The 27175-nt window shown below is 36.4% G+C and overlaps 2 protein-coding genes across 2 annotated transcripts; one reads left to right on the top strand and one right to left on the bottom strand.

The window, feature by feature from the left end:
* Nucleotides 1-580: 580 nt before the first annotated feature.
* LOC123875340 (beta-mannosidase) lies at nt 581-11358 on the bottom strand. The gene is made up of 12 exons (XM_045921114.1): nt 11106-11358; nt 9229-9375; nt 8701-8849; nt 7017-7210; nt 6183-6441; nt 5200-5365; nt 4849-4977; nt 3934-4108; nt 2945-3518; nt 2050-2179; nt 1582-1967; nt 581-1029 (listed from the first exon to the last, which is right to left on the bottom strand). Exons 1-12 carry the CDS (start codon nt 11236-11238, stop codon nt 793-795), a joined length of 2679 nt encoding a protein of 892 aa, XP_045777070.1. The 5' UTR covers nt 11239-11358; the 3' UTR covers nt 581-792.
* Nucleotides 11359-12981: 1623 nt separating this feature from the next.
* LOC123874732 lies at nt 12982-26470 on the top strand. Its single transcript, XM_045920217.1, has 6 exons — nt 12982-13208; nt 13806-13988; nt 14690-14837; nt 24285-24428; nt 25024-25237; nt 25610-26470. Exons 1-6 carry the CDS (start codon nt 13094-13096, stop codon nt 26468-26470), a joined length of 1665 nt encoding a protein of 554 aa, XP_045776173.1. The 5' UTR covers nt 12982-13093.
* Nucleotides 26471-27175: the final 705 nt, after the last annotated feature.

Here is a 27175-nt window from a genome sequence, read left to right as displayed (position 1 = left end):
CCCTTTATTCTGTAAAGTTATTAAAATTGAGATAGAACTGGTTGCAAGTTCACAGTCGAAATATTTGACGATGTTACATATAGAAGCAATCTATATTGATCCCATGGATTATGAGTAAATCATGGATCATTGTTATACAATGTAACCAGAACGCTAGCAAAAACGATGGCAGGTTATAGTAGGTACTGATAAAATACCATGAAAAAATAGTTTTCGTAGTCGTTTTTTTTTTAAATTCTGTAATTTTTAAAACTTCACAATATGTTTCAAATATAACATCTGACTGACGGCTCGAGGTCAACGAACGTTCCGAAAATAGGTCACTCGAAGTCAATCCCGCATAGTACTATTACAATATTCTGTGGCCGCGTAGGTGGGGCATTGACCCGAGTTTTGCACGCCATACAATGCGGGTTTGAAGAATACTAAATCACTAAAACTACAAGATAAGGCAAATTGTTATTGGCATTGGATTGTGTTGAGGTAAATAACGCTAAATTTTTGCTAGCATTCTGGTTACACCAAGTATTTCAAAATAATGAGGGCATCAGTAAGTAGGTACAACAATTAAATAAAATCAATAAAGTGAATAATTTAATCAATTAAGACACATTTTCATAAGTGAGTAATTCTGTCCTTGTTGATAAAATCCATTTTTTTGTAAGCGTTATTATATTATGAATTACACTACTCAAAATGCAAATCAATGTGATAGGTATCCATTCTTCAACATACCTAACGAAAATGAATTTTATCTAATACTCTGTGATTATTTTCTAAAGATAACATAAATTATTGGAAATAATATTGATAGGTTATCGATTTCTCTAATTCTTTTGCGCTTATCACATCTGTGGTGGTAAAATCAACTTTGAAATTAGCTTCCGTTACAACAAAACCGTTGTCTTCGAATTGTCCATCCACCGAATCTGCTTCAAGCCATAGGAATATTATTACAGTATCTACGTTGATATTTATATTGAATTTATTTACTCCGTCATTTTCATCATCTTTTTTCTGCACTGTTATCTGTAATGAGAAGCAAATTTTTGGGGTTCCGTACCCGCAGAGTGCCAAAGGAACCCTATTACTAAAGGTGCCCACGCACTCGAACTGAACTGCACGTCGCGGCAGCGCCCCGCACGATATTCTCTCCAGTCGCGACGCGCGTACCGCGTAGCGCGTCACTGCCGCGCGTCGCGGCTGGAGAGAATATCGTGCGGGGCGCTGCCGCGACGCGCAGTTCAGCTGCAGTTCAGTTTGAATGCGTGGGCACCTTAAACCTCCGCTGTCCGTCCGTCCGTCTGTCTGTCTGTCAGCGGGCTGTATCTCGTGAACCGTTATAGGTAGAGAGTTGAAATTTACACAGAATGTGTATTTCTATTGCCGCTATAATACCATTTGGTGTTTCATGAAAAATTTTAAAATGACCACCATGAAAATTAAAAGTGTTATTTCTTGCACGATGATACAGAACCCTTCTTCTACGAGTCCGACTCGTACTAGACCGATTTTTATTATTCGGCAAATGATTTTCGACTTTAACATAATACAAAAACACAGTTCTGGTTGAATACTTACACTTATAGTAGGTTCTTTCAATCCTTTAGCATTTTTCAATGAAACAGGGAATAGATAATTATATGGGGAAGACGGAACACCTTCGGCTTGCAAGCGAAATCTAAGAAAAATTTCATCTTTATTCTCAGCATTCCATAGAGTAAATGTAGCTTGCATCTTTGAATTAAGTGGTCCTACATCTGCGGGATATGTTTTGGAACTGATAGATGCTAAGCTACTCCAATTGAAGACATCAACTGTGATTTTGGCGTCGTTTATTGGCACGAATCTGTCGTTTATTAAGTATATGTCCACATCACCGGTCTTGGTCAACCGCGGTGATATCAATACAGGAGCAAAGAAAGTCTTTGCAAAGTAATGCAACATTTTCCATTTCCCACCAAACTCTGAAAAATTATTTTACAGAAACTTTGACAACACAAAAGAATATTTTGTATTGAATTTGGTTCTGGTAAATGAATATCTTACCAATGCCAGACCAAGACGGTGCCTGCCACACATCATTCAATTGCCAGTATAACGCTCCCATCGTATACCAGTTAGACTGGCTTTGTCTATAAAATTCTGTTTCCGTCTTTATTGCCATAGCTTGTGATATCTGCAATAAATAAATTTATAAAAAAAACTAAAAATTCAATACTGTTAGGCTTTAAATAGGTAGGTACTTAAGGGGCATGAGACGGGCCTGCCCGCGAAATTCAAATTTAATTTGGTTTTTCGCAATTTGTACACTAACACGACAACGTAGGCTAATGGTATTTTAATTGCGACAATGGCAGTATCATCCTCACAGGTTTAGGTATATAAAAATCTTTACTTGAAAGGGTCCAGTTTAAGAAATTAAAACTATCTAAAAAATTAAAAAACTAATTCTAGTATCGACTATTCTCACAAATTAGGGCAGGCCCGTCGCTTCCACCTTAAAAAAACAGAAAGCCCGATTTCACAAATACTAAAATTATAAAACAAGATGTAAACTTAGACGTGACTTCAATATCTTTAGTAGCACGCGCAAGATTGAAACAAAATTGTTAGCGTAAGAATCATTAGACCGCGTTTAAGCAAGCGTAGTGTGGGACGCCCTCCAGCACGATGGACCGACGATACGAGTATAAAGCGGCTGGCGGGAAGTGGCTGGATGAGGAAGGCTGAGGACTGGGTGTGGTGGCGCTCTTTAGGGAAGGCCTATGTCCAACAGTGGATGTCCACAGGTTGATGATGATGATGAAGAATCATTAAAATCGAACCACGCGTTAGTCTCTAGAGCGCCACAAAGGAACAAAAATATGTAAGTCCACAACTCGGCAGTGCGCAGTCGGGTAAAGAACACTAATTTTAAACTATAATACTCGTAATGTCATACCTGGCTATAAAATACGAATTTCTCAAAATACTTTCTATCGTTCTTATCAAGGTTAAGTCTTCGATTGATCTGGGCCTCGATAAAACTGTATCCAGCGGGGCTATGCTGTCTATGCTTGGAATAATTACTCTCAACATGATAATCTTCCGTTCTATTCGTTGCACTTCTCATAGTTTTGATTGATGGTAACGATTGGAAACCATACTCTGACGCGAATCTCGTTTGGGGGTAGATGTTGCTGTCCCAACTGTCTGCCAGATAGTTGTAATAGTGTGTATCGCCATAGTTCGGATCGTAAGGGTTTCTGGCAATATACCCATCTTCTTCACTCTTGCGTCCATTCGATGGGCTTGAGACAAGGTAACGCCTTCCAGGATCAATGCCTTCTACAATAGGTTTTATTGTATCTACATACAGTGTTATGTATTCTCTCTTGTATTTTTCAAATTCGGATTTCGTGTTGTACCAGTTTCCTCGTAATGCGACTTCGTTTTCATTGTTTCCTGCCCAAACTGCGATGGAAGGGTGGTGCTGAAGACGAATCACGTTTTGCTCTATTTCAGTCTTAACAGTTCTAGAATTAATAAAATTTTAAAATGGAGTCTGCCCGAATGAGCCACTCTTGTCTTCGCAACAGTTTCGCTTTCCACATCAATTTTATACCTATACATGATTACACACACGTGGCAATGCGACTTTAAGGTCCAAATGATTTACACTGCGCTGCGCGATTCTACGTAGCGCCTTGCTCCATACAAACTCTTTGTAAACTATAATTGCCACGCTGCGTTGTTCAAGTTCGCTTTGTTCCATACAAACTATATTTGTAGGTGCGTTTGGACCATTATTATTAGTGGCCATGGAAATTTCTCTTAGAATTCATGTCAAAGACAGTGTGACGAAAGAAACTGTTGTGGAGCTACGCTACTTCTAAGGAACAAACAAAGATTTCGGTACACATATTACTAGAAGCCTTAATGTTGTCTTACTCAAGAAAATCAGGATCCACGGGATACATAGAGCACGCGAAGAGAAAGTCTTGCCATATTAAAATACCGAGTTCATCGCAGCGCCTATAGAAGTAGTCCGATTCGTAAATTCCTCCGCCCCAAACCCGGAGCATTGCCATGTGGGCATCGCGAGCAGCAGTCAGCAGATTGTTAACTAAAAAAATAAACCGGCCAGTTGCGAGTCAGACTCGCGCATTTAGGGTTCCGTACTCGGGCATTTTTTCCAACATTTGATACGATAAATCAAAAAACTATTACACATAAAAATAAATAAAAATCTGTTTTAGGATGTACAAGTAAAGCCCTTTCATATGATACCCCACTTGGTATAGTTTTCTTATTTTGAACATTGAAACACATTTTCGCGGTTTTCAGATTTATTCCTGTACTTGTGCTATAAGACCTACCTACCTACCATCAACGGCAAGTACCCTATACGTTTCTTGATAGACAGACAGACAACAAAGTGATCGTATTGGGGTTCTGTTTTTCCTTTTGAGTTACGGAACTCTAAAAAACACTCCAAAAATTGAGGAACTGTTTCACATATTGTGGGAATGTTTGTAATCGCCATCGATCATCAGGAAAACCCTGCAATCGCCAGTGAGTTTCCTGCACAAGAAATTGATCGTTTTCATCCCAGTCATACTCAAGACATCCGATAGTAGGTATGGGATACCTACTGTAAGGTATAACAGCAAACTGCTTTCGCAAAACTAGCCATACTATATATTATTTCCTATAGAGAGAGAGAGAGAGAGAGAGAGAAGTTCGTTGGGTCATTATTATTAAGGACATCTTTTCCTTCCTTCTTCACTTCAAGACTTCTTTCAAAAGTGCCTCACTTCTCTCAATAAATACTCTTATGCGCATAGCAAATAATATTATACTTACTTGTTTTCCTACTCTCCCCAATTTCAGGTAAAATATTTGAAGGTATCCAATTAGATCCCTTCATGAAAATTGGATAGCCGTTGACTTTGAAATAAAATGTCAAACCGTGACCTGCAGTAGTGTTGTTTCCTGTAATAGGTATAAAGGTATAAAATCTTTAAATTATTATTTTTGTGATCCTCTTCTATGCTTTCCGGCATCGTTCATCCGATCCAGTTGAAAGTTTGTACAGTTGTTGTTAAAACTTGCGAGAATGTTTCATTAACGTAAGTATAAATAACGCGTCATTCAATAAGAGACATTGCAACAATGAAGCCTCCACCGCTCAATTGTTAAGAAGATAAAACTGACCTAGTATTAGCCCAGCGTCTTCTTCCACTAATTCTATGGTGCGGAATCCTATTTTAGCATGTTTGTAAGAAATTTCTTTATCCTTTTCGGTAGTTGTAAGGAAAACAAATAAATTGTACAACCTTTGATCACCATATCCATTAGGCCACCACTCGGTGACTAAATTCTGAAACAAAAATGATCTTTGTATGATGGAATGACCACAAAACTGCCGTAATAAATTACCTAACATGATATAAAGCCACAATAGATTTTAAACATAAAACAATAGAAATTGCATCAATTATACTATAAATAAATATTCTTTAATTTGGGACCATGTCGCAAACACAATAGCAGAACAAAACAGAAAAATAACACAAATATTTAGTCCTAAAATACGGCTTTCCATGCATTTCAACTTGGAAAACCACTCCGCCATAACTAGCTCGATAAATAGTTCCGTACTAGACGAGCTCCTATTAGCAATGTCACGAAGATCATCGCAATTATTGTTATTGGCTGAATTTATGGTAGGTACTCATGCTTAAACTAAAGCATACTAATTTATCACCATCATGATCGCCGTCATTACCGCCATCGCCGACGCATTACTGAACACAGATCTTTTAGAATGAGACATTCAAGACATTCAGGACATTGGTTGGTTGGATTGGCAGACTTCACACATCTTTTAGAACCTTAGCAAAACTATGTAGGCTTCCTCACGTGACACGTTCACACACATACCGCGGGCGGACAGGCCAGTGTTCTGGTAGTAATAATAGGTAATTAGTTAAATCAATTCGTTTATATCTACTATGTGGAGTATCGGGGGTGTGCTTAAATTGTGCGCCTTAGCTACCTACCTGGTCGAAGAGTCTCTGCCAATTACAAAAGATTACGATTATCACATTGGGCCTATCAAGTTTTGAAGCTTGGAATACATTTGGTAGGCAATAGCCAATAATCTTATATTATAAAATAATATCTTTCTTACATACCGCACTTATACTCATATCAATTTCAGCTTCAACTGTTCCATCATCTCTTGTTGCTACATCAAGATATTTCCCAACTTTAAATGTTTGATGTCCTTCTACACTTAAGTACATACTTAAGTTTCCTTTAATACGCTTAATGTTTTCACCAGTTTGCAAATACACTTTGGTTCTTAAGGACCACGATGAGTCCTTTTTCTCTGTATGCGTGGTAAGTGATCTTATGACGGCGCCGTTGAAAAATTCCAATCTTGCTGGTCTCCTGAAAAAAGTTTTCACTTTATTTAGTCCTATTAAACTAAAATCACCTAACATCATAATCGTTGTTCTTGGCACTACAGCCCCGAGCCAAGTCGTATCTACAATCTACATGGCCTAGTCATTTATTTATTTTTATTTTATTTATTTGTTCGTAATCAACAACAGCGTACAAAATTGCGTATTTTTTAACCATGGACGGGTTTTAACATAAAATGGCCTATAGTGGTTTATAGTGGGCTAGTACCATCAGGTTCTACTATCAGTTTCCAGTTTCTGATGCCCATTTTGCATCTGCATTAGTATTATTCGTACATTTTAGTACAGATTTGTTACGATTTCCTCGACTCGCAAGTTACGTGTGCAGAAGCTCTTAGTGCGAAATCATCAAGTGATCTACCCTCAAAATATCTTTTCTGAAATTGGGATTAAATAAATATATGAAGCTTAATGTTTACCTAAATGATATAGGTAGTTTAAAAATAAAAGTTTTTGTGTTTTGGTATTGGGTAATTTGTTTTGCTACTTATACGGACAAAATTATATCAGTGATACGAATCTTTTGTTGGATAAACTTACCAGATTCCAACAGAGGGAAATGCTGGTCCCCAATCCCAACTGAAAGAAGCCTGCATTTTCCTGATTTGGTTTGCGTGACACTCCCCATTATAAATATCGGGCACGCAATCCGGTGCCGTGAAATATTTCTCCGAACGTATTTTGGCAAACTTCACTGGTGACTCGAAACTGAACTTCAATTCATTTTCGCCTGCCTATCTTCAAAGAAAGAATAAAATTTTATTAACGCTCATCACACATGGGAGCCTTGCGGAGAAACGCAAAGGCGACGCCGCCCGGCGCTTTAGACCTTCTGGAGTTAGATTTTTAACTTATCACTATCGAAAGACTCATGGTCACTGGTAAGATCGAAGGAAAGTGACCCCGCGGACGTAGTCCGAAACGTTGATCAACCCATTTCCGCCCCACTACTGAGTACGGGTCTCCTCTCAGAATGAGAAGGGTTTAGGCCATAGTCTGCCACGCTTGCCCAATGCGGATTGGCAGACTTCACACACCTTTGAGAACATGGAGAACTCTCAGGCATGCAGGTTTCCTCACGATGTTTTCCTTCACCGTTAAAGCAAGTGATATTTAATTGCTTAAAACGCACATAACTGAAAAGTTAGTGGTGCGTGCCCGGGATCGAACCCCCGACCTCCGATTAGCAGGCGGACGTTCTAACCACTAGGCTATCACAGCTTTTTTGTTGAAACGTTGGTCAGACCAAATAAAAGAAGCGGTCAACACAACTATCTGCGATGCAATCCACGCGGCAAGAAACAGAGAGCAATGGAAGAACATCGTAGCAAACTTTGCATCAAAGGAGAGCCACGATCCTCAAAATTGATGAAACGACGCAGGAAGAAGAAGTATAATTTCTTTGTCCTGTCACAATTCCTGGTCACAAGGTCCTATGGGTCGCGTATAATGCGCCTCTTACGCATTTCAACGAGAAGCTGATTATTTTTCTTTTAAAGTCAGTTATGGAAAAATTTATTATACTAGTTTAGATTATATTAGTTATGTGCACTTTGTGCTACAAAATAATAATTTTCTAAGTGGACGATCACAATCACTGTGCAGGATTGGACTGGGCTATACTGGTTCGTAGGCCTACCGTTACCCTAATATTAGGGGGATGATACCCCTATCTTAAAATCAACTAGGTACCTATACCAAAACCTCAGGTTGTGTGAAGAGCAGTGACGGATTAACCCTTAATCAAATTAAGCAATTGCCTAGGGCATCACGTCTGAGGGGGCACCAGAAGAAGCACAAAAAAAACCGTCCTTAGGGCATCACGTCTCACTCTCACGTCACAAAAAACCACACCAAAAAAAGTTTCTAGTACTAATTTGTAAATTCGCTCGTTTTAAGTTGACATAGAGTCCGATCTTGAGTCATAACCCCACTCCCGCTTGTGCATTTAACAATTCGAATGCCCCCGAAAGCCGCAAGGCGCATTTCAATAAATAAATAAATTATGCTTTGATTTTTATTGTTGTCGCACCTAACTACTCCACTTCTAAAGTACATTTACATCTCATCATCTTATTTTACAAAAAACTAATGTTTTTAGGCGGTAAAGGTTTAAAGACCGATTCTAGTTGACATACGGATAGGGGGGCCCACAGGCATGGATTGCTTAGGGCACCAAGTAGTCTTAATCCGTCACTGGTGAAGAGAGTTGTAAGATGCTCACCTGAAGGTATTGTTTTACATTGAAGACGTATCTGACAAACATGTTATTTGTTGAACCAATTGATCTACCGTTTAGCTCGATGTGAGCAACCGTGTCCACGCCTTCCAATACCAACTGTGCAACTGCATTTTCCAGATTGTTGGCACTAACTATAAAAACAAATGAGATTTTGTGCTAGAAATTAATACGTAAATGCGGCATTGCTCTAAGATCATATCTTCAAATTCAGGAAAATTAATTAAACTTGAAGCAACTTCAAACAAGAATAGTAATCAAAGAATCTTCTTGCGAGGCGATGTAAGAGAAGAATTTTGTCAGGCGAGTAACGTAGGTATGCTTCTGAATTTGTGCCATTACCAAGGCAAGAGTACGCTTTATTCGAAATTGTTTTTATCTAGGCGGGCAGAATTAATTTAATCAAGCAATTATACCAAATAGGGAGTTTTTTTGAGACAAAGGAAAGAGATCTTTGCCATTTCGTAATAATTGGTTCAGGCTAGTATGTAAACTTCTATTGGAAAGTTATACCATTAAATTTTCCTGTGTAAGTCCAACTGTCATACGCGATCCAGCGAGTGAGGACATCGTTGAATCCCTGCAAAATGTCGCCGATGGTACCAGACTTCTGGAGATCCGAATACACCCCACCCGGCACTGAACCCGCTACTGAGATCGCTGGAAATAAACATTTACTGGCTTACCACAAAAACTTTAGACGCGATTTAAACAAATATTAAATTCCCGAGAGCACCTGCCGAGTTTCTTGCTGGCTGTTCTCAATAGGAAAGGAATTCCGTACTAGTGGTTCCATTGAACGATTTGACGATTCAAATATACCTACTTATAAAAGTTTATTTGAATGAAAAATCTATCCTATTTTTATTTAGCCAATACAAACGCACTTTTAACCTTGTTTAAGTTTTTGTGGTGAGACTTTACTTATTTTAACAGCAGGTTGTGACAACTTAGGTAAGTATATCTATGTGTTCTTCTTCTCTTCGGAAACCAGCCCAGAGGGCTGGTTTCCGCACTTAAACGTTTCCGTCTGTTGTGCGTATCTACGTGTTTATCACTGGATTACGATTTACGATTGTTAAGCAACTTCCGAAAGATCTAAGTTGGTAGGAAATATTTTTATCAGTGCGAATTTGGAGGTCTGAGTTTGGCCTCTTCGTTTCCTCCGAGCCTCGGAGGCCGTCGGCACCATATCTGATAATAAACCTAAGAGTTGAAATAGTAGGTACCTACCTACTTTTAATCGGAATGATTACTCACCGCATTAATAACCCAAGAATACCCCTGGTATTGAGTGATTAATGTTAACGGGGCAAACCCAAGAGCAAAGAGAGATTTTAACTGTGGGTTAATATCTTAGTGCCGTGGATGTGATTTTAGTATACTATCTGTCTGTTTTGGACCTTCATTTCATACCATGATACTTGCATGATACCTACAATTTACAAAAGCTGACCCAAATAAACAGAATGAAAAATTCTTAAACGATCCAGAATATGTAAGCTAGGTATATAGTCTAGACAATATAGCCCTGGATGTAATTAATAATTTTATTATTATTAGACTATAGGTTATTCGGCATCCATATAAAAACAATTAGTGGAGAAACGAAGCATTTTCGTTGGAAGTCCTCAGAAACAGCTCCGATTTTGATGTTTTTTTTTTAAATTCTTATTTTTATACATTATTTAAAATCAGAAACATTTGGAAGCGGGGAAATAATTTTTAGTATTTTTTTATCCATATGTGCGATATTTATACACGAAGTCCAGAAAAAACGCTACCTTTTCTTTGAGAAGTTGTAGAGGAGGTCAAATGCTACAAATTACCTCTAAACACTTATGGGCAAAAACCGCCCGTTTTTGAGTTATTGATCGTTTTTAGAACAATACGTATTTGTTCCTGTTAAAATTCACTAAAAAAAAAGTAAGGCATATTGCCGACTTTTTATTTAATTGTTAAGTACTAGACATTTCAATTACTAATTGTGAATACTAAAATAAAAATAATCTTTGTAGGTTCCCCGGTTAGGGATCCAAGACTGTACCAGTTTCATAATTTCTATTGGGTTACTTTGCCAAAAATGCTATTTTTTTAAAGTTACAGAAATTTTTGGCCTGCAAATTATTTGCAAAGCTTCTACACATTCTCAGCTATCTAATGATGTACAAAACTTTAAAATAAGTTGAAAATTAGCTAAAAAAATGATAAAATATTAAAAAAAAATGTATAAAAAACAAGAATTTAAAAAAAATCATCAAAATCGGAGCTGTTTCTGAGGACTTCCTAAAATTGGCTATTTTACGGCTTTATTTACTTCACTAAATATGGCAATTAGAAGGATGTTTATACTGGCAACAACAGAGTACTTATTATTATTAGAAACTTACTTTTATTTTTGTTTTCAAGTTTCCAAATAACCTTATCATTCGATGAATCCAAACTGAACTTAGACAAGCAAACAATGTTAGTCAAATTCACACAAATAATACTTAAAACTAACTTATAACTGAACAGCTTCATCGTAAAATAACTTAAAACTGTGTAAGTTGGATAAAAGTAAACAAAAACATAATCTCGATTAGCTTAGTTCGACAAGTTAACGATAGTGGGCATGTTTGTCACAATATCACGTCTAGATTACGTAGCATATATAGGCAGGAGCAAGAGAATTTGTCGATATCTCTTGTTTATCGATAACTTTTGACCTCATTGATAAGTTTTGTGTGGAATATGTATTAAATTACTAATTTTCACAGTTTTACTTTTTAGGGTCGCGTACCTCAAAAGGAAAAACGGAACCCTTATAGCATCACTTTGTTGTCTGTCTGTCTGTCTGTCCGTCCGTCCGTCCGTCCGTCCGTCCGTTCGTCGTGTCTGCCAAGAAAACCTATAGGGTACTTCCCGTTGACCTAGAATAATGAAATTTAGCAGGTAGGTCTTATAGCACAAGTAAAGGAATAAATCTGAAAACCGTGAATTTGTGGTTACATCATTTTAAAAAAAAAATTAAATGTGCATGCAATGCATCAAATATGCATGTGCAATATATGAAAGGGCTTTACCGGTATATTCTTAAACAGATTTTTATTTATTTTTATGTATGATTTAATGTTTTTGATTTATCGTGCAAAATGTCGGGAAAAATACCCGAGTACGGAACCGTCAGTGCGCGAGTCTGACCTATTAACCGGCATGCCATGCTCTCCATAATCTTCTCATAGTTGTGAAAGTCTGCCAATCCGCACTTGGTCAGCTAGTGGAATGAGTGGACTATGCCCAAACCTCTTCTCATTCGCTATGCCCAAACCTCTTCTCATTCGGACAGGAGATTCTTTCTCGGTGAAGATGGGCTGGCATCCCGATGATGGGTTGATGATGAAGATTATGATTACTTTTTAGGAAAATATAATTTAAAAAATCTTCTAGGAATAATATCTCTACATTATGATATAAAGTAGGTAGGTATACCTTAAATTCTGTCGTAAATTAATTTGTCCTCATGTCCCATCACTATAAAACAAATTATCTTCAATGAACGTTCATAGGTAGTCCGTATATCAGTAAACATAGCTATACCTATTCGTCATTACTTTATGTCGAGACCTACATCTCGTGTGTCATTCGCGATAAGCTAAACATTTTTTCCAAGTTGCTCGTTTCAACTATCGTCGCTGAGCATGCAATTCCACCGTGTGGAAAATCACAAGTATTCAGGAGAAATTATTAATTAAAAAATTGCGAAAATTTGCTTTATCTAGGATATTATTTAAACCCATTTTATTTATTTAGTTCAACATCAGATAACTAAAAAAATATCTCTTGAGCAAGTACATAAATTAGAAGATTTGAATAAGAGGTCTTTAATGTCAATTCAAATCAAATCTTGGCTCGTTAATGTTATTGTTAGGTACCAAAGGATTCTAGGGTGGGTACTCAGGTCACATTATCCGACGCCTGCCAGTGGTCTTATGCAGATTACTAATCTGGATATGCCCACGCGGCCGATCACCTAGCCACGCTTGTCTGACCAGGTCAAGGCACTTACTGGCCTTCCATTGACTTTGACGCACGCACTTTGACTTTGCTTAGACTTAAGTTTCAGTTAAAATGAGACAGATTTATGCCAGCGGTATTGCACTGTCTCGTTTTAACAGTGTCTTCAGTCTGAGCGAAAATTGTATGTCTATGGTCTGAGCAATGGCATTATACCTACAATAGATGAAGGAACGTCAACGGTCAAATCAACTTCAAATGAAGTAATTATTGTGTATATTTCATCCAAGTTGTAGATCGACGGTGCAGTTGAATAAAGTGTATTTAAGTATCAATAAATAATTAATATCATTAGAAAAATACGATCTAGATTGAGTTTCTAATGTTTTACAGACTATCTGAGGATAATACAAATCCAAGTATAGACAGGATAACTTTATATGAAAAATATAAATTGGTCGAAAGAACAGAACCTGAAGTTAATGGAGTCTGGAAAGGTTACTTAAAATAGATCGCAATATAGATATTTCAGCGTTATACCAAGAATATTATTTACTTAAGTTTGTCATGTTTCCCTTGTAGCTGCAGGCGAATCGGCTCCTCAGAAATTGACTAAAATTAGTTTAAAAAACATCATTTCCTAAATCGGAATCGTCTCCATAATTTAATGTTTTAAAAAATCCCTTGGTAACATGACAATATCCAGGATAAAAGTAGCCTACGCCACTATCCACAACTTTAACATCGAAGCGTCGCGACTGATTGAAGCATGGACCGCTAAGATTATCCGCGTATAATGACTCATATCCCTATATCACTGAGGCCTTAAGCAACTAAAAACCAACTCTGACCTGCCTGGAGTTGACCCTGAGGCGTGCCGAATCGAGCCGAAACGCGTCGACTAGTATGACTAATAATTCGATTCGGTGCATTGTGGTGCGACGCTGATCAGCGCAGTTCTATGGTAAACATGTAGATGGCGAATTACCAATATTACGATTCGATTCTTAGAACAACCAATTCGATTCTACTCAGATCGTCCGCAACGAACCTTGTGGACGATAGCTTTAATAATATTATATTTATATATTTAGGTGCTCATCTGTTGCTCTTCTTCCTGGCGTTCGTGTTTGGATCGTTCTGCACATTTTGCTTTCACATGTTGATGTATCTATTTGACGAAAAGTGCGTGCTGTTCCCGAAGCTGATGTCTCTTACGTCGCTACATCAGAATATGATCTACGAGTTTATTCCCGATGATAAAGATGCTACCGACAGTAAGAACCGTTATCAAAGTTATCATTTAAAAAGTTTCGATACCTTGTAGACAGCAGATGCCGATAAGGGGTTGGTATGGGTTTAATAAAACTGCAATCCTCCTTCGATACCTTCGATACCCACTAGCTGTAAAGTTTTCGAAGATATCTCTGGTACAGTAGGGGGCGTTTCAATGCGTTGACGTTGGACGCATCAAAATCGCACCACTTTTGATAGTTCATGAAGCCCTACATGTCGCAAAGAACCGTACCATGTTTCTTTGCGACATGACACGACATGCTCTATGGAGGATTCTTGGAGGACGTGGTGATAGTCTTAGATACATAGGCCTTGTAAAAATGTCTAAGGTCGGATTTTAGGTAAAAATCTATGTAAAAAAAATTATTATAATAAGTACATTATTTTAATTGGCCTACAGTTTACAGCACTAAACGTTTCACCATCCTACTGGCAAAATCATACAGGCATAAAACCATATGGGCGTAGCAAAACTAATTTAAAAAAAATATGGGTCTAGGATACCTAATTCTACCAGGCTTAGCCATCGATGTAAGCGTTTATATCCATGTGACGACAAGTTTGAGCATTCATCAGGTGGCATGCTGAAACTTGTCCTGCCATCTTCATCGATTAAAAAAAAATTATGGCCTGATATACTCGTACTCATCATCATAAAAGTTTTGCTTCATTATATTTAAAGTGCTGCCAGTGGATTTCCTAAGCACGCAATGGGTGGAAAAAAGCGCATGTCTACTTCCGACCTATGTGCCTCTTGTCTCCGGTATATTTGGTCTCGTCTGGACCACAATGTTCCTAATGTGCTCGATTGGAAGTAGAATTCTGACTGGGTAAGTTTTTAACCATTGTAATTAGGGAAAGAACTGTCTTTTCCATACTTACCTTCTTAATGAAATCAAAAATTTAATGAGACATAGATCATCTTGAAGTAATTCCCAATATTTATAGAGTCCACAATCAGCCTTTACGCTGGATATCAACAACCAGGATTATTTTCGCATCCACGAAGGTTCTTTTTTCAACCAAATTTCAAACGAATGGTCTGACGGATCTCCATTTCCGCTCCAACAAACCGTAATTTTATTTAATAAAAAATAGCGAGCAAACGAGTTAAATGTTAAGTGACTAACGGGCTCGGCCCATGAACATTTGCAGCACCAGAGGTACCGCCGATGCGTTGCCGCCGACGGAGTTACCATGCCATGATGTTTTATTTTTGCTCTTGCCTTATCTAGTTTTGGGTAAGGTCTGACGAAATCACAAACACAATCTTTATGATAAATTATTATACTTTTATTACGTCATATTTAAATTTATTAACTTTTACATTTGTGTCAAATAAATGTTGTTCCTCTTACGTTAGTATATTTTCGAATGTCGTAGTTTTAAAACCACTCTTACAGGTAACCTCTCCACGTTTATTAGCCACTCCCCTTTTTATCTTATCGTTATCGGCCAATCCAAATTGTACAATGAATAAACTTAGTGACTAATATACAAATCATCAAGCTCGTTTAACAAATCATCTAAGTAATAAAGATGTTTTCATCTTATATATTGATTACAAATATTATCCTTTATTATGCTACAATTCATCAACTAAAAACTATAAGAATTTTATATACAGTACGTTTATCGATCAGATGTTGAACAACTTCAGCCAATCAATGACGCCTTCTAATATGATGTTATGATTTGTTATGATTTGAGTGGCGCCAACTATTTAATCAGTAACTTCTACACGTTTATAGATAATTAATATGGGCCAAGCTTACAGCTCGGCCATCCTGTTTTAAGCGAGTCTCATCGCTTTTAAAAAAAAAAATTAAAACTTAAGTAACATGTAAACTTCACAACCAAAATGACAAAGACTTAGTTCAACAAAACAAAAAAAAAAATTAAGATAGTAATTAATTAAATTAATATTCTTGCTAACCTTAACTAGAAGGAATATACAGTTTGATTGATACATTGGTATTGATTATGATTGCAACTTAATTTTAGAGCACTCGCAGCAACCCTTTCCATCCGATATAATTAGAAAATAGCAGACAAACTCAATTCAATTCCAAACTATTTACCCTCGCAACTTTACCTGCCAGTCTACAGTAGCACTCAAATTTAGCCTTTAATCTAAAATTCATTTTTCTGTTCTCTTCCGCTAATATTAAAATAAAAAGATGCAGACACTCTAAATTTATAAATAATTTTTCAAAAATCATAAAGATATCAAAAATTGCGAGACCAGCAGCAACTAAAGGAGGCCTCAATTTAATCAAAGAAGGTAGGTATATGCATAAAGTCCGAAGTATCAATTATAACTCACAAGCCAATATTTTACAGGAACACTCAATAGAGATTTGGGGATGAGCATGTAAAACTAATTACTAAAAACTACTTTAAAGGGTTTCAAGTATCTCAAAATAAATTGTTAAAAGTTCTGTTCCAACTAGACTCTCCTCCCCACTAAAGAATTATATAAGAAAACTGATGAACTATATTATATAAGTCAATTATACAAATTCAAAATATGTCTATTTGTTAGGAAAATACTATTAAAGTTCGTACATACACGCATCACTTTAAAGCTAAATCTCATAAATATGGTACACAAAACAAACATACCTATTATGCTACAATTACATAAAGCTAGGACTAATTATGGTATGAAAACTACCTAGCTCTACTACATAATGTACTTGCCGAAACTCATACTGGAGGAAAAATCTTTTACAAAGTTTAAAGTTTAATCAAACAGTGTCAAACACCATAGACATCTTAGCTAGATGTACGTATAGTTTGTTAACGAATATAACGTGTTTTGACTTTTTATATTATTGTATAGTCACCATACCTTTAAAGATTATGTTTTCTTCTATATTTATATTTAGAATCGGGAGCGATTCTTAATATGAATATGTGTAAGTGAACTTCTTGTCCTTTTGATAAAATAAACTCTTTAAACTTAAAGTTAATCGCCGCCAGTTCTCGATTTAAATCACAAAACATTTTCATACACTTTCAACGCAATAGTTTTACGCACATTTCTTCTTCCCTTCTTATTGGAAAATCGCGGATTCCGAGCCTTGGCGCGTCTCTCTTCTACCGGGATACATATATGATTGTCCTTATTTCCCTCCAGATCCAAATTTTTAATGACCCTTATCCTAGGGTCCACCTCCTTCCCTCCAGATCCAAATTTTTAATGACCCTTATCCTAGGGTCCACCTCCTTCCCTCCAGATCCAAATTTTTAATGACCCTTATCCTAGGGTCCACCTCCTTCCTCCTATAGGACCATAGCCCGTAACCTCGGGGCTTTCTTTTTCGTCCTTTCCTTCCTTGGGACTTTGTGTCCCTGACCCATACCTAGTTTTGGGTCTTCCTTTTCCACATTTGTTCATTTCCAACATCCTTGGATCCTGCAAACATAAAACACTTTGAGTAGACCGCTCATTTAATTTTGTTTCATAAGCATCCATCATAATACAATCCGACCTAAGAGAAGTGATTTTACTTGGTAACCTAGAAAACCTATTATCATTATTATAATTTAGTTTTCTCCAGTTCCGTACCCCTCGAAGGGTGCCTACGAGACCCTATTTTCTAAACCTCTGCTCTCCGTCCGTCTGTCCGTCTGCACGTGCGTCACGGCCTTGAACCGTGAACGGCGTATCGTGAACCGTGATTGATAGAGAGTTGAAAGGAACGTGATTACGGATGTATGAAAATCCTATGCCTGGTTGCTTCCAATTCAAACTTTTTCTTTTAATGTAGATTAGGCTTCCCATATTTCTTACAATTACCTATTGTTTTTTTTTTCCTAGCAAAATCCACATTCTGAAGTACTAATGGACAATGTTAAACAAACGCCAGGGTACAGTAGTTGCGTCACTTGTGCCTCTTAACCATATAATATCTACATGCAAAAAGAATCTTTGATTTATAATTTCACATGATACTTATATATTTTATTTTAGCCATAATATGCACCATATGGCGTACTTTGTCGTTTCGAGTAACATAAGCAGAACTACCAAATTCGACCCTGGGAACGACACAGTCGCGACTCGCCGCCGAATGATACCTATTAGTTTATCATTAATTCCTTTTCATAGAGAAAAGCGATATCAACATAATAGCAGGGAAAAAAATGAAATAAATATTCCGTTCGATACATCTCTATTCTCTACGACATCAAGATCTCTATCACAAGCTAATCGATCATAAAGATTAGAAGAAAGTAGGTACCTTATACATTATTTTATATGTTAACCGTAATGGCCCGCATCTGTTCGATTTTCCTTTATTCGTTTCGTAAAAGATTCATCCTCGTACGTCCATCATCATCACCATCGTCATCTACATCGTCATCATCATAAGGTCACTGTTGAACATAAACCTTCCCTAGTAAGCACCACACGTACTGTCCTCAGCCTTCCTCATTCAACCCCTGGTTCCTATTGATACAAACCACTAAACCCCCCCCCCCCCCCCCCATCAAATGTGTACCTATCCATCCATCATACCCAAATGCCGTGCTGGTTGATGTGATGAGCGACAAAGTGTTAACCTCTTCAATACGTCATGGAACTGTAGGAATAGCCTTGGAAGACCTCCAAACCGAACGTTGATATTTTGTGTAAGTGGTCTCACGAGTCAAAAAAAATATTCTTGTCCATAAAGGAACAAGCCACGATATAGATTCTTCTATCGGAACTTAAATATTCCAATCACTGCATGCATTCCAACTAATCAGTTTGCTACTGTATATTTGAAGTTGATAATAAATAAAAATGTTAGATTAATTAAATTCCTATGATAATTCGATTTTTGGTGCATCAACCAGTTTCACCTATTATGTAAAATTAAACATATATATTTTTTTTTATTACCGGCTGTACATTTTAAACTAACCTAAGCAAAATATACTTTCTTACTAATAACTTAATCTTAAAAATTTTCAAGAGGATTCTTCCGCCTCAAATTAACTCAATGATAAAAATGAACAGGAAACTTTAAATGTTGTAAAATCCAGCCAATGCTTCGTACCTTGCTTTATTAATCCAATAGGTACTTCTTTGGATTTTGTCAAAACAAAATACTTTTACTTGTTGAGTGTATAATAAATAAATAATGTAATAAATCAATTAACTGTTAAAGCTAATAACTTTTACAGAAAGCGAACCTCATGATATCTCTTATGAGTTTTAAGCGTAAAATTACCACGCCGAAAACAAAACATGAGCTGACAGTATTCTTATTTGATATACGTAATCCAGTAATACTATATCTATCTACATAATTCGTAAATATGTATGTATAGTTTGTAAGTTACTATTTCACTTTATGCTGTTTCAATGCTTTAAGTTATTATTTTTATCTTTGTCTCATTTTTTTAGTTTAGCCTCATTCTATTTTTAAACTTACTATTTCGCTATAATATTTACAAGTAACCTCATCGAAGACTACACGGTCTTCTGATAACCCAACAAGCATTTATCCAACAGCTATCGCTTTCACCCGAACGGAGGTTCCCTGAAATATACTGAGATAACAATACCTAGTTGACACATGGATGTACAAGAGCGGCAACAAGCTATGACCCCCTCTAGTCATAACTATATCTTTATGATTGTAACATTTCAAACAGTGAAAGTATGTATAAACGATTTCGTCCATAGGACATGCGCTCTAAAGAATGTTAATATAATTATCAGCAACTAAAATCTTGAAGAAACTAATAGGTACAACTTGTCTTTGAAGTATGAAAATATGCACATTTATCAAGTATACCAGTTCATCAAACATTAAAGTACGCATTTATAAAATGATAACTCACTTATTAATCAAGATAACTACCTGTTTATCAAACCTACCCTACCAAATATAAATAACTACTCACCAAATGTAATACTTTATAACTTAAGTAAAAATATGAAACAAATGTGCATCAACCACATACATACACTCTTCAAATTCATCCATTTATCAAAATGTTATATAATATAACCATTCACCAAATCCATTATATACTTAGTTCATTAAATAGTTTAGTCAAACTTTACTCCACTTGCCACGATTGCAAATTTTCAAACCAACCAATTTCAACCACTGTGCCTCCAAAATAATCAGCCGCAAACATTGCAGCTCATCTCACTTGATAATGCATCCCTCCCTCAGAAAAACAGGCATTAGGAATGTCTTTCCAAGACGCGCGAGAGACAGCCACCGTGGCTTTTCGCGAGATTTAATCCAAATTGAACTAATGCCTAAATAAATGATTTAATTAGAGGGCGATTGCTTTTGCAACCTCTAACCGTCCAATCAAACACCGAAAGTATTCAATAATCCGAGACGTAAATAAAAACCCGTCAGAACACCGTATTTATAAAAAAAAGAGACAAGAAAAAGATTCCTCCTCGCAATAGATCGCGTGACATCCAACAAGTGAATTATCGACTTTATTACACAACTTATCCTCAACATGTTTTACATCATTTCCTACAATTGAAATCTTTCTATTTTAAATACCCTAACTACAACTTCATAATCCAACCAAAAATCACACTAGATTTATCCCTCGGTCCCACATCTTTAATGCTTTTTTTTCTGTTTGGGTAACTAAAACAAAAAAAAAATATACTCATGTTATAATCATACTCATGCCACATATCTAGTAAAGCTTATAGGATGCTGGGATTTGTCCTAAGAATTTCCAAAGAGTTTAAATTGCCGTCTACACTTGTACTACTCTATAACTCGTTTGTTAGGTCTACTCTGGAGTATGCTTCCACGGTATGGAGTCCTCAGTATAAGGTACATAAAGAAAAAATTGAAAAAGTCCACAATCGGTTTCTAAAACGACTTTCATATTACATATCTCAAAATAGTAACAGTAATGACATTCCCCCTTTGCCAGTTTCACCCGATGGCAGACGTATTCAAAGAGATCAAACCCTTTTATATAAGCTCCTGAACAACGGCGTTGACTCTCCATACTTAATCTCTAAAATATCCTTAAGATGTCCACGGATTAACTCTAGGCATCGGAAATTGTTTTGCATAGCACCAAGTAAGACAAAACATGCTACCAACACATTTATCAGAAGAAGTTGCAACCAGTTCAATCAGCAATTTTCAAAATACGACATTTTTCATCTCTCTCTTCAGAAATATAAATCTACAATTAAGGACATTATATCCAAAACTGACTAGCTTCACTAGTCAGTTTTGTTTCGTTTTTGTTTTTACTTTATTATTTGTGTTATCTACCTATTTCTGTTCTTTTTCTATGTACCTTCTTTTCCCGACTATTGTGTGTTTTAATTCTGTGTTAACTTTTCTTTGGAGACTGTTGTGGTGTGTGTGCTTTGTATTTGTTTTGTTTATTGTTTATTGTTAATACTGTGAGTCTCCAAAAAAATAAAAAAATAAAAAAATAAAATAAAATAAATAAAACGTTGTCAAAGCTTTCCTGAACGCGCTAAATAAGCAAAAACATAAAATCAGGCGAAATGCCAGACCAGCCGAAAAACCTTCAATGCTTAATCATTAGATACTACCGGCGCTCCTAAGCGAAATTTATAAGGCACCGCATTTCGATTTTATCAAACAGACTGATTCAATTTCGAGAGCACAACAAACGTGGTTTCCTGAGAGTTTTGTTAACTAAATGCATATCGAAACTGAACTATCGCGAAGCGAGTCAAGCGAGCGTGAATTTTTTTTAAAATATATTTCTGGGATAATGTCATGCCACAAACGCGAGCGTAGTGCAAAGATATTTGCCTAAAATTTCTTTCGTACAACAAAGAAAATAGTATTTTGGTAGTAGGTACTTATTATCGCGCCCTGCCCTAAGGGCAGTACTGTAGGTATATTACCATTAACAAAAAAAAAAAAAAAAACTTACTCTAATTTTAATAGAACATTTGCCAGGAATTTAACCCGCCAAGCGATGTTAATCCAATAAAAACAAAATCATATTGCATTTAAATGCGGCAGTACACAGTTAATTGCGTGAATACAGGTAAAAAAAAAACCCCGCTGCCCATATACTATACCTACCTACTACTCGTAGTACTCAAATTATTGTGCCAGTATTAAAAGTAAATTAGCTGTTATCTAGCGTGGTAGACTACGGCCTAAACCCTTCTCATTCTGTGAGGAGACACTTGTTGCTCAGTAGTAGGCCGGCCATGGGTTGTTCATGGTGAGCTGTTATCAGCAAAGTTATGTTTGAAACTCAAACATTACGCGTTTCAAGTGGTAAAAATAGATAAATGAAAACATTTCTGCTCACTTTTGTAAAAAAAAACACTTATTTATGCACCCCGTATTTAAAACTATCTGACTACCTACCTACCATAATTTTAAATTTAGTTAAAGAATAACCAGATAAGATAAACCTACTTTTACACCCATTTTAGGATTTATATTTCTCAAAATGCTAAATTTATTAACCCTGGTCACTATTACTTTATTACAACGGATCACCTTCATTTTTATCAATTAACATTTTATATCCCCAATCACTTAGTAACCATTACAAGTAGAGACGGATTATTTCACTGGCAGGCGTAAAACGAAAAGCTATTTCATGTAACTTTTTCTACCTTATCCCAAAGCGGTTTACAAAAAATAATAATTTCACAAAACAACATTCAAGATGCCCAATGAGTGCTGTGTGATAATATCGCGTCACTGTGTGCTAGAAACAGGAAAACATCTATCTATACAATGAATGCAGCAAACGATTGAACCTAAATCCAGAAATTCACCTTCCGTAAAACAAAACCACTATGTGAAAATAAATCCCTATCGTAACTCTTAACCAAACTAATGCGGCACACGATTACAAGTGTGAAGATTGAAATACCACGTTCCGTGAGATATTCACCTGTGCAATCATTCAATGAGAAATAAAACCCCGGCAGGACATAGTAGATACATCCTGAAAACTATTTGAAAGTAACAATAACGCCCATCATTAAGTAAACCACACTTTTTATATTGTTTAACACTATCTTCACTATCTATTCCATTGTACCCACGATACAGGATAACCTAGTGCGGGTACCACCAAACACAGGAAAATTGTACAAGACTGTATTTTGTAAATAAACATTTTTCATTTTTCATTGTAAAATAAGCCTTCTAAATACCTCAATGTTATTTAAACCACAATTTGAAGGTCGATCGCATTTGTATAACCAATATACAAGATGAATTATAAAAATGTGGGTAATTCTAGGTATCATAACGTTATATAATTTCCATTCCAACTCGGAGCAAAGCTTCTTAACAAAATGATAACTAAATGTAGAACAAACAAAACGAAAACCCACACAAATAAAAAAAAATTACCATTAATAGGTATCAATAAAAATAAAATCATGGAAAGATCCTACCCGTTTATCCAGAAATCCTTTGATGCCATGACTAAGTATTTTGATATATTGAGGCCCAAATATTGGCCTTGTGCTCCAAAATGTCTGTGGTCTACTAGACCTCCACTTCTTTCTCGTTCCTCTGTATATTTCCACTTGTTTCTCTGAGCCGTGAGCGTGACAAGAAAATATTATATTTTCTTGGTGTCCCTCTTCTGACCTTTTGGGTAAGGTCTGACGAAATCACAAACACAATCTTTATGATAAATTATTATACTTTTATTACGTCATATTTAAATTTATTAACTTTTACATTTGTGTCAAATAAATGTTGTTCCTCTTACATTAGTATATTTTCGAATGTCGTAGTTTTAAAACCACTCTTACAGGTAACCTCTCCACGTTTATTAGCCACTCCCCTTTTTATCTTATCGTTATCGGCCAATCCAAATTGTACAATGAATAAACTTAGTGACTAATATACAAATCATCAAGCTCGTTTAACAAATCATCTAAGTAATAAAGATGTTTTCATCTTATATATTGATTACAAATATTATCCTTTATTATGCTACAATTCATCAACTAAAAACTATAAGAATTTTATATACAGTACGTTTATCGATCAGATGTTGAACAACTTCAGCCAATCAATGACGCCTTCTAATATGATGTTATGATTTGTTATGATTTGAGTGGCGCCAACTATTTAATCAGTAACTTCTACACGTTTATAGATAATTAATATGGGCCAAGCTTACACTAGGTACCTATTTATTTGTAAGAATTCATCGATTTTGAAATCATTTGAACTAGAAAATACTGATAAACTTCGGTTGCAGTTGGAGATTAGCTATTCCAGCATAATGGAAATGAGTTTTGTCAGTTTGCAGAGACCATGGCGCGTGCTGCCGCCGGTGTTCGTATTTTCTGTAGTCATGGGTAGCGTTTGCATCTACACCTCCGCTGTCACGCATCATGGACTGGAGGAATTGTGCTTCAAACTAAATGAAATCACCGGAAGTTCCTCGTACGCTTTATCCTTTGTTACTATCTCGTCTTAAGTTAGGTTTGAGGCAAACTCATAGTAATTGAACGGTTGTTAGTAGGTATAATATAACTCTTTAAGTTTCTACCTAATGTATGAAAAATACCTACTCATATAAGTATTTTGATGTGAGCGACCGCAATGCCGGACATCTGGTAAAACCAGGTGTCCGGCAAAACAGTCAAGTGGCAAACCCCTGCCAGATACCCTTAAACTGTAAGAAATTGTTAAAGTTTAAGAGTGTCTGGCAGGGGGTTGCCACGATGTCTGGCAACGCATGACGTGATTTCTAGTACAAGTCCAAAGAAAATAAAAAACATTACCCTTTGCAACGAAAGATTTTATACACCTTTGTTACCTGTTATCTGCCAAAACCACGATGATTCAAACTTCACAAGTAGTCGCTGATCGTTTCTACCTGTGTTGGGGACAAAGCACATAGAAACTTTCAGCTTTTATAAAATAACGAAGGTCTGGCCCTCACGGGCTCTTAGTCCGTTAGAGGTGCGTGCCCGGGATCGAACTCCCGACCTACCTAGGCTATCGCCAACTTTTTTAATATACCATGTCTATCCAGGTGTTCATACACGATAAACGTAGCAACGCTCGCGTACCAGCGCAGAATTCGCGGCGTGTATCAAGCGACGCGGCTCACGATCGCATCGGCTTGGCTTCATACCGCTTGCTGGGTTCTGTCCGCTCTTCTGGCGTTAGCGAGGGTTCTTTTGGCAGTTGACTTCAAACTTGTTCGAGTAAGCGTGCAATTGCAAGGGAACATCGACAGAATGCTGGTAAGCAAGTTAATTCTTAGGAATACAGTGTCTCTATAGAAATTTTATCATTGAAAAATAATTTCTGAAATACTTAGGTATGTGAGATTGAGTAAATAAAGTAAGTACCTGATTGCATGCAAAATTCTCACATTCGATCGGTGTTAGATTTCGAAAATGCTTTTGTTTAGATTTAATCATTTATTACTATTTTAACGGCCCTACAATATTAAAGGACTATTAGGTATTATTATTCGTTAATGAGCGCCAATCTGTCAAAGAAAAATACCATAGCTGTAGAGTAAGACGAAATCTAGTCTATGAAAAACCCAATAAAATATAATATTAATTGCGTGTATACATAGTGTATCCTTACCTACGAAAATTTTCTAGGAGCGTCATGAAAAACAGATACGTACGGTATCACCAGCGTGGACTGAACGTACGAGTATTACTCAACATTCACGCAGCAGCATCAGAACCCACTTTATAAAGAAACTGTTAAAACCCAAGTTAATCGATGAAAATAAAGATGGCGACTTACTATACTATACTCATTTACCTCGTGAAATGTCTGAATCAGCATTAGTAACGGCCGAACGTTTAAAGTTAGACAAACTGGCTGCAATTAGCGCAGCCCCTGAAGAGCATCGGTTCATAGTTAAAATATTATATGATTTACTAGACACTGCTGATGATACACGGTACTTAGACTTTCGTTCAGGCACCAGTTTTTCAGGATCTATATCAGGTACTCAAACTCCGCCCCTTACTCGACATTACGGCCAACTGAAAATAACTTCAACATTGTCATCGAGACATTCAGAACTCAATGAAATCACATCTGCAGACATTCAGCAAGCTGAAGAAATGGTTCAAGAGATCAACCGGCAACTGCACGCGCGACTTAACGAAGAACTTAATGAATCAAATGAAATTATTGACTACAGTCCCAAAAAAATTGCTTTTAAATCTTCTTTAATGATTGCCTCTGAAGATCAACTAGCTCTAGATAAAAATATTACAACTGATATGGAACAGGAACAGGATTCAACGAATTTTTCAGAGCCAAGCACTAGCAAGGGTAAAGAGAAAACTTTGAAACCAAGTTTAAAGCAAGTTGGTGTACAAACTGATGAGAAAGTGAAAGATAAATCTCATAAAGTCCAAATAGACTCTCGAGACGTCTCTGAATCCAAAACTTCTCAAGATAAAGAAACTCAAACAAAGAAAGAAAAAGAAAAACAGGACTAACATCCTAGTTCTAAATGATAATATTTTAAATTAAATTATTTTTAAATAAGAGAATTATATTTCCAGTAGTTAGAATATTATAATATTTACTATGTATATTATACTAGCTGGTACCCGCGACTCCGTCTGTGTAGATTTAGATTTTATTAAACACTAGCCGATGCCCGCGACTTCACCCGCGTGGATTTAGGTTTTTCGAAATCCCGTGGGATCTTTTCGATTTTCTGGTATAAAAAGTAGCCTATGTGCTAATCCAGGATGTTATCTATCTTCATTCCAAATTTCAGCCAAATCCGTCTATTAGTTTTTGCGTGAAGGAGTAACAAACATACACACACACACACACATACTAACTTTCGCCTTTATAATATTAGTGTGATAGTGTGAAGTGTGATTAGTGTGAAGTGTGATAGTGTGATGTGATTCCGTGTAAACTCTGATTTGCCAGGATAAAAAGTAGGTATATACTTACTTAATCTTGAGTGCATACTGAAAACCAACAAACAATTTCAGTACCGAATTTTGGCCGTTGTAAAAAGATAGCAGACAGCTAGACGGGCAGATCTTTCACATGTATAATAATAATAGGTACATGGGTATAAGACCGGAGGAAGCATCAAGTAGGCATAGATGGTAATACATGTTATTAGACTTGCAACGAATAGTATATTCGGCAGTAGGTATACCGAATACCGAATATTCGGC

This window comes from Maniola jurtina, chromosome 19 (genome assembly GCF_905333055.1).
Source record: "Maniola jurtina chromosome 19, ilManJurt1.1, whole genome shotgun sequence".
In the NCBI taxonomy this organism is placed as follows: domain Eukaryota; kingdom Metazoa; phylum Arthropoda; class Insecta; order Lepidoptera; family Nymphalidae; genus Maniola; species Maniola jurtina.
The sequence above is the reverse complement of the archived record's forward strand: the minus strand, read 5'-3'. Positions and strand labels throughout refer to the sequence as shown.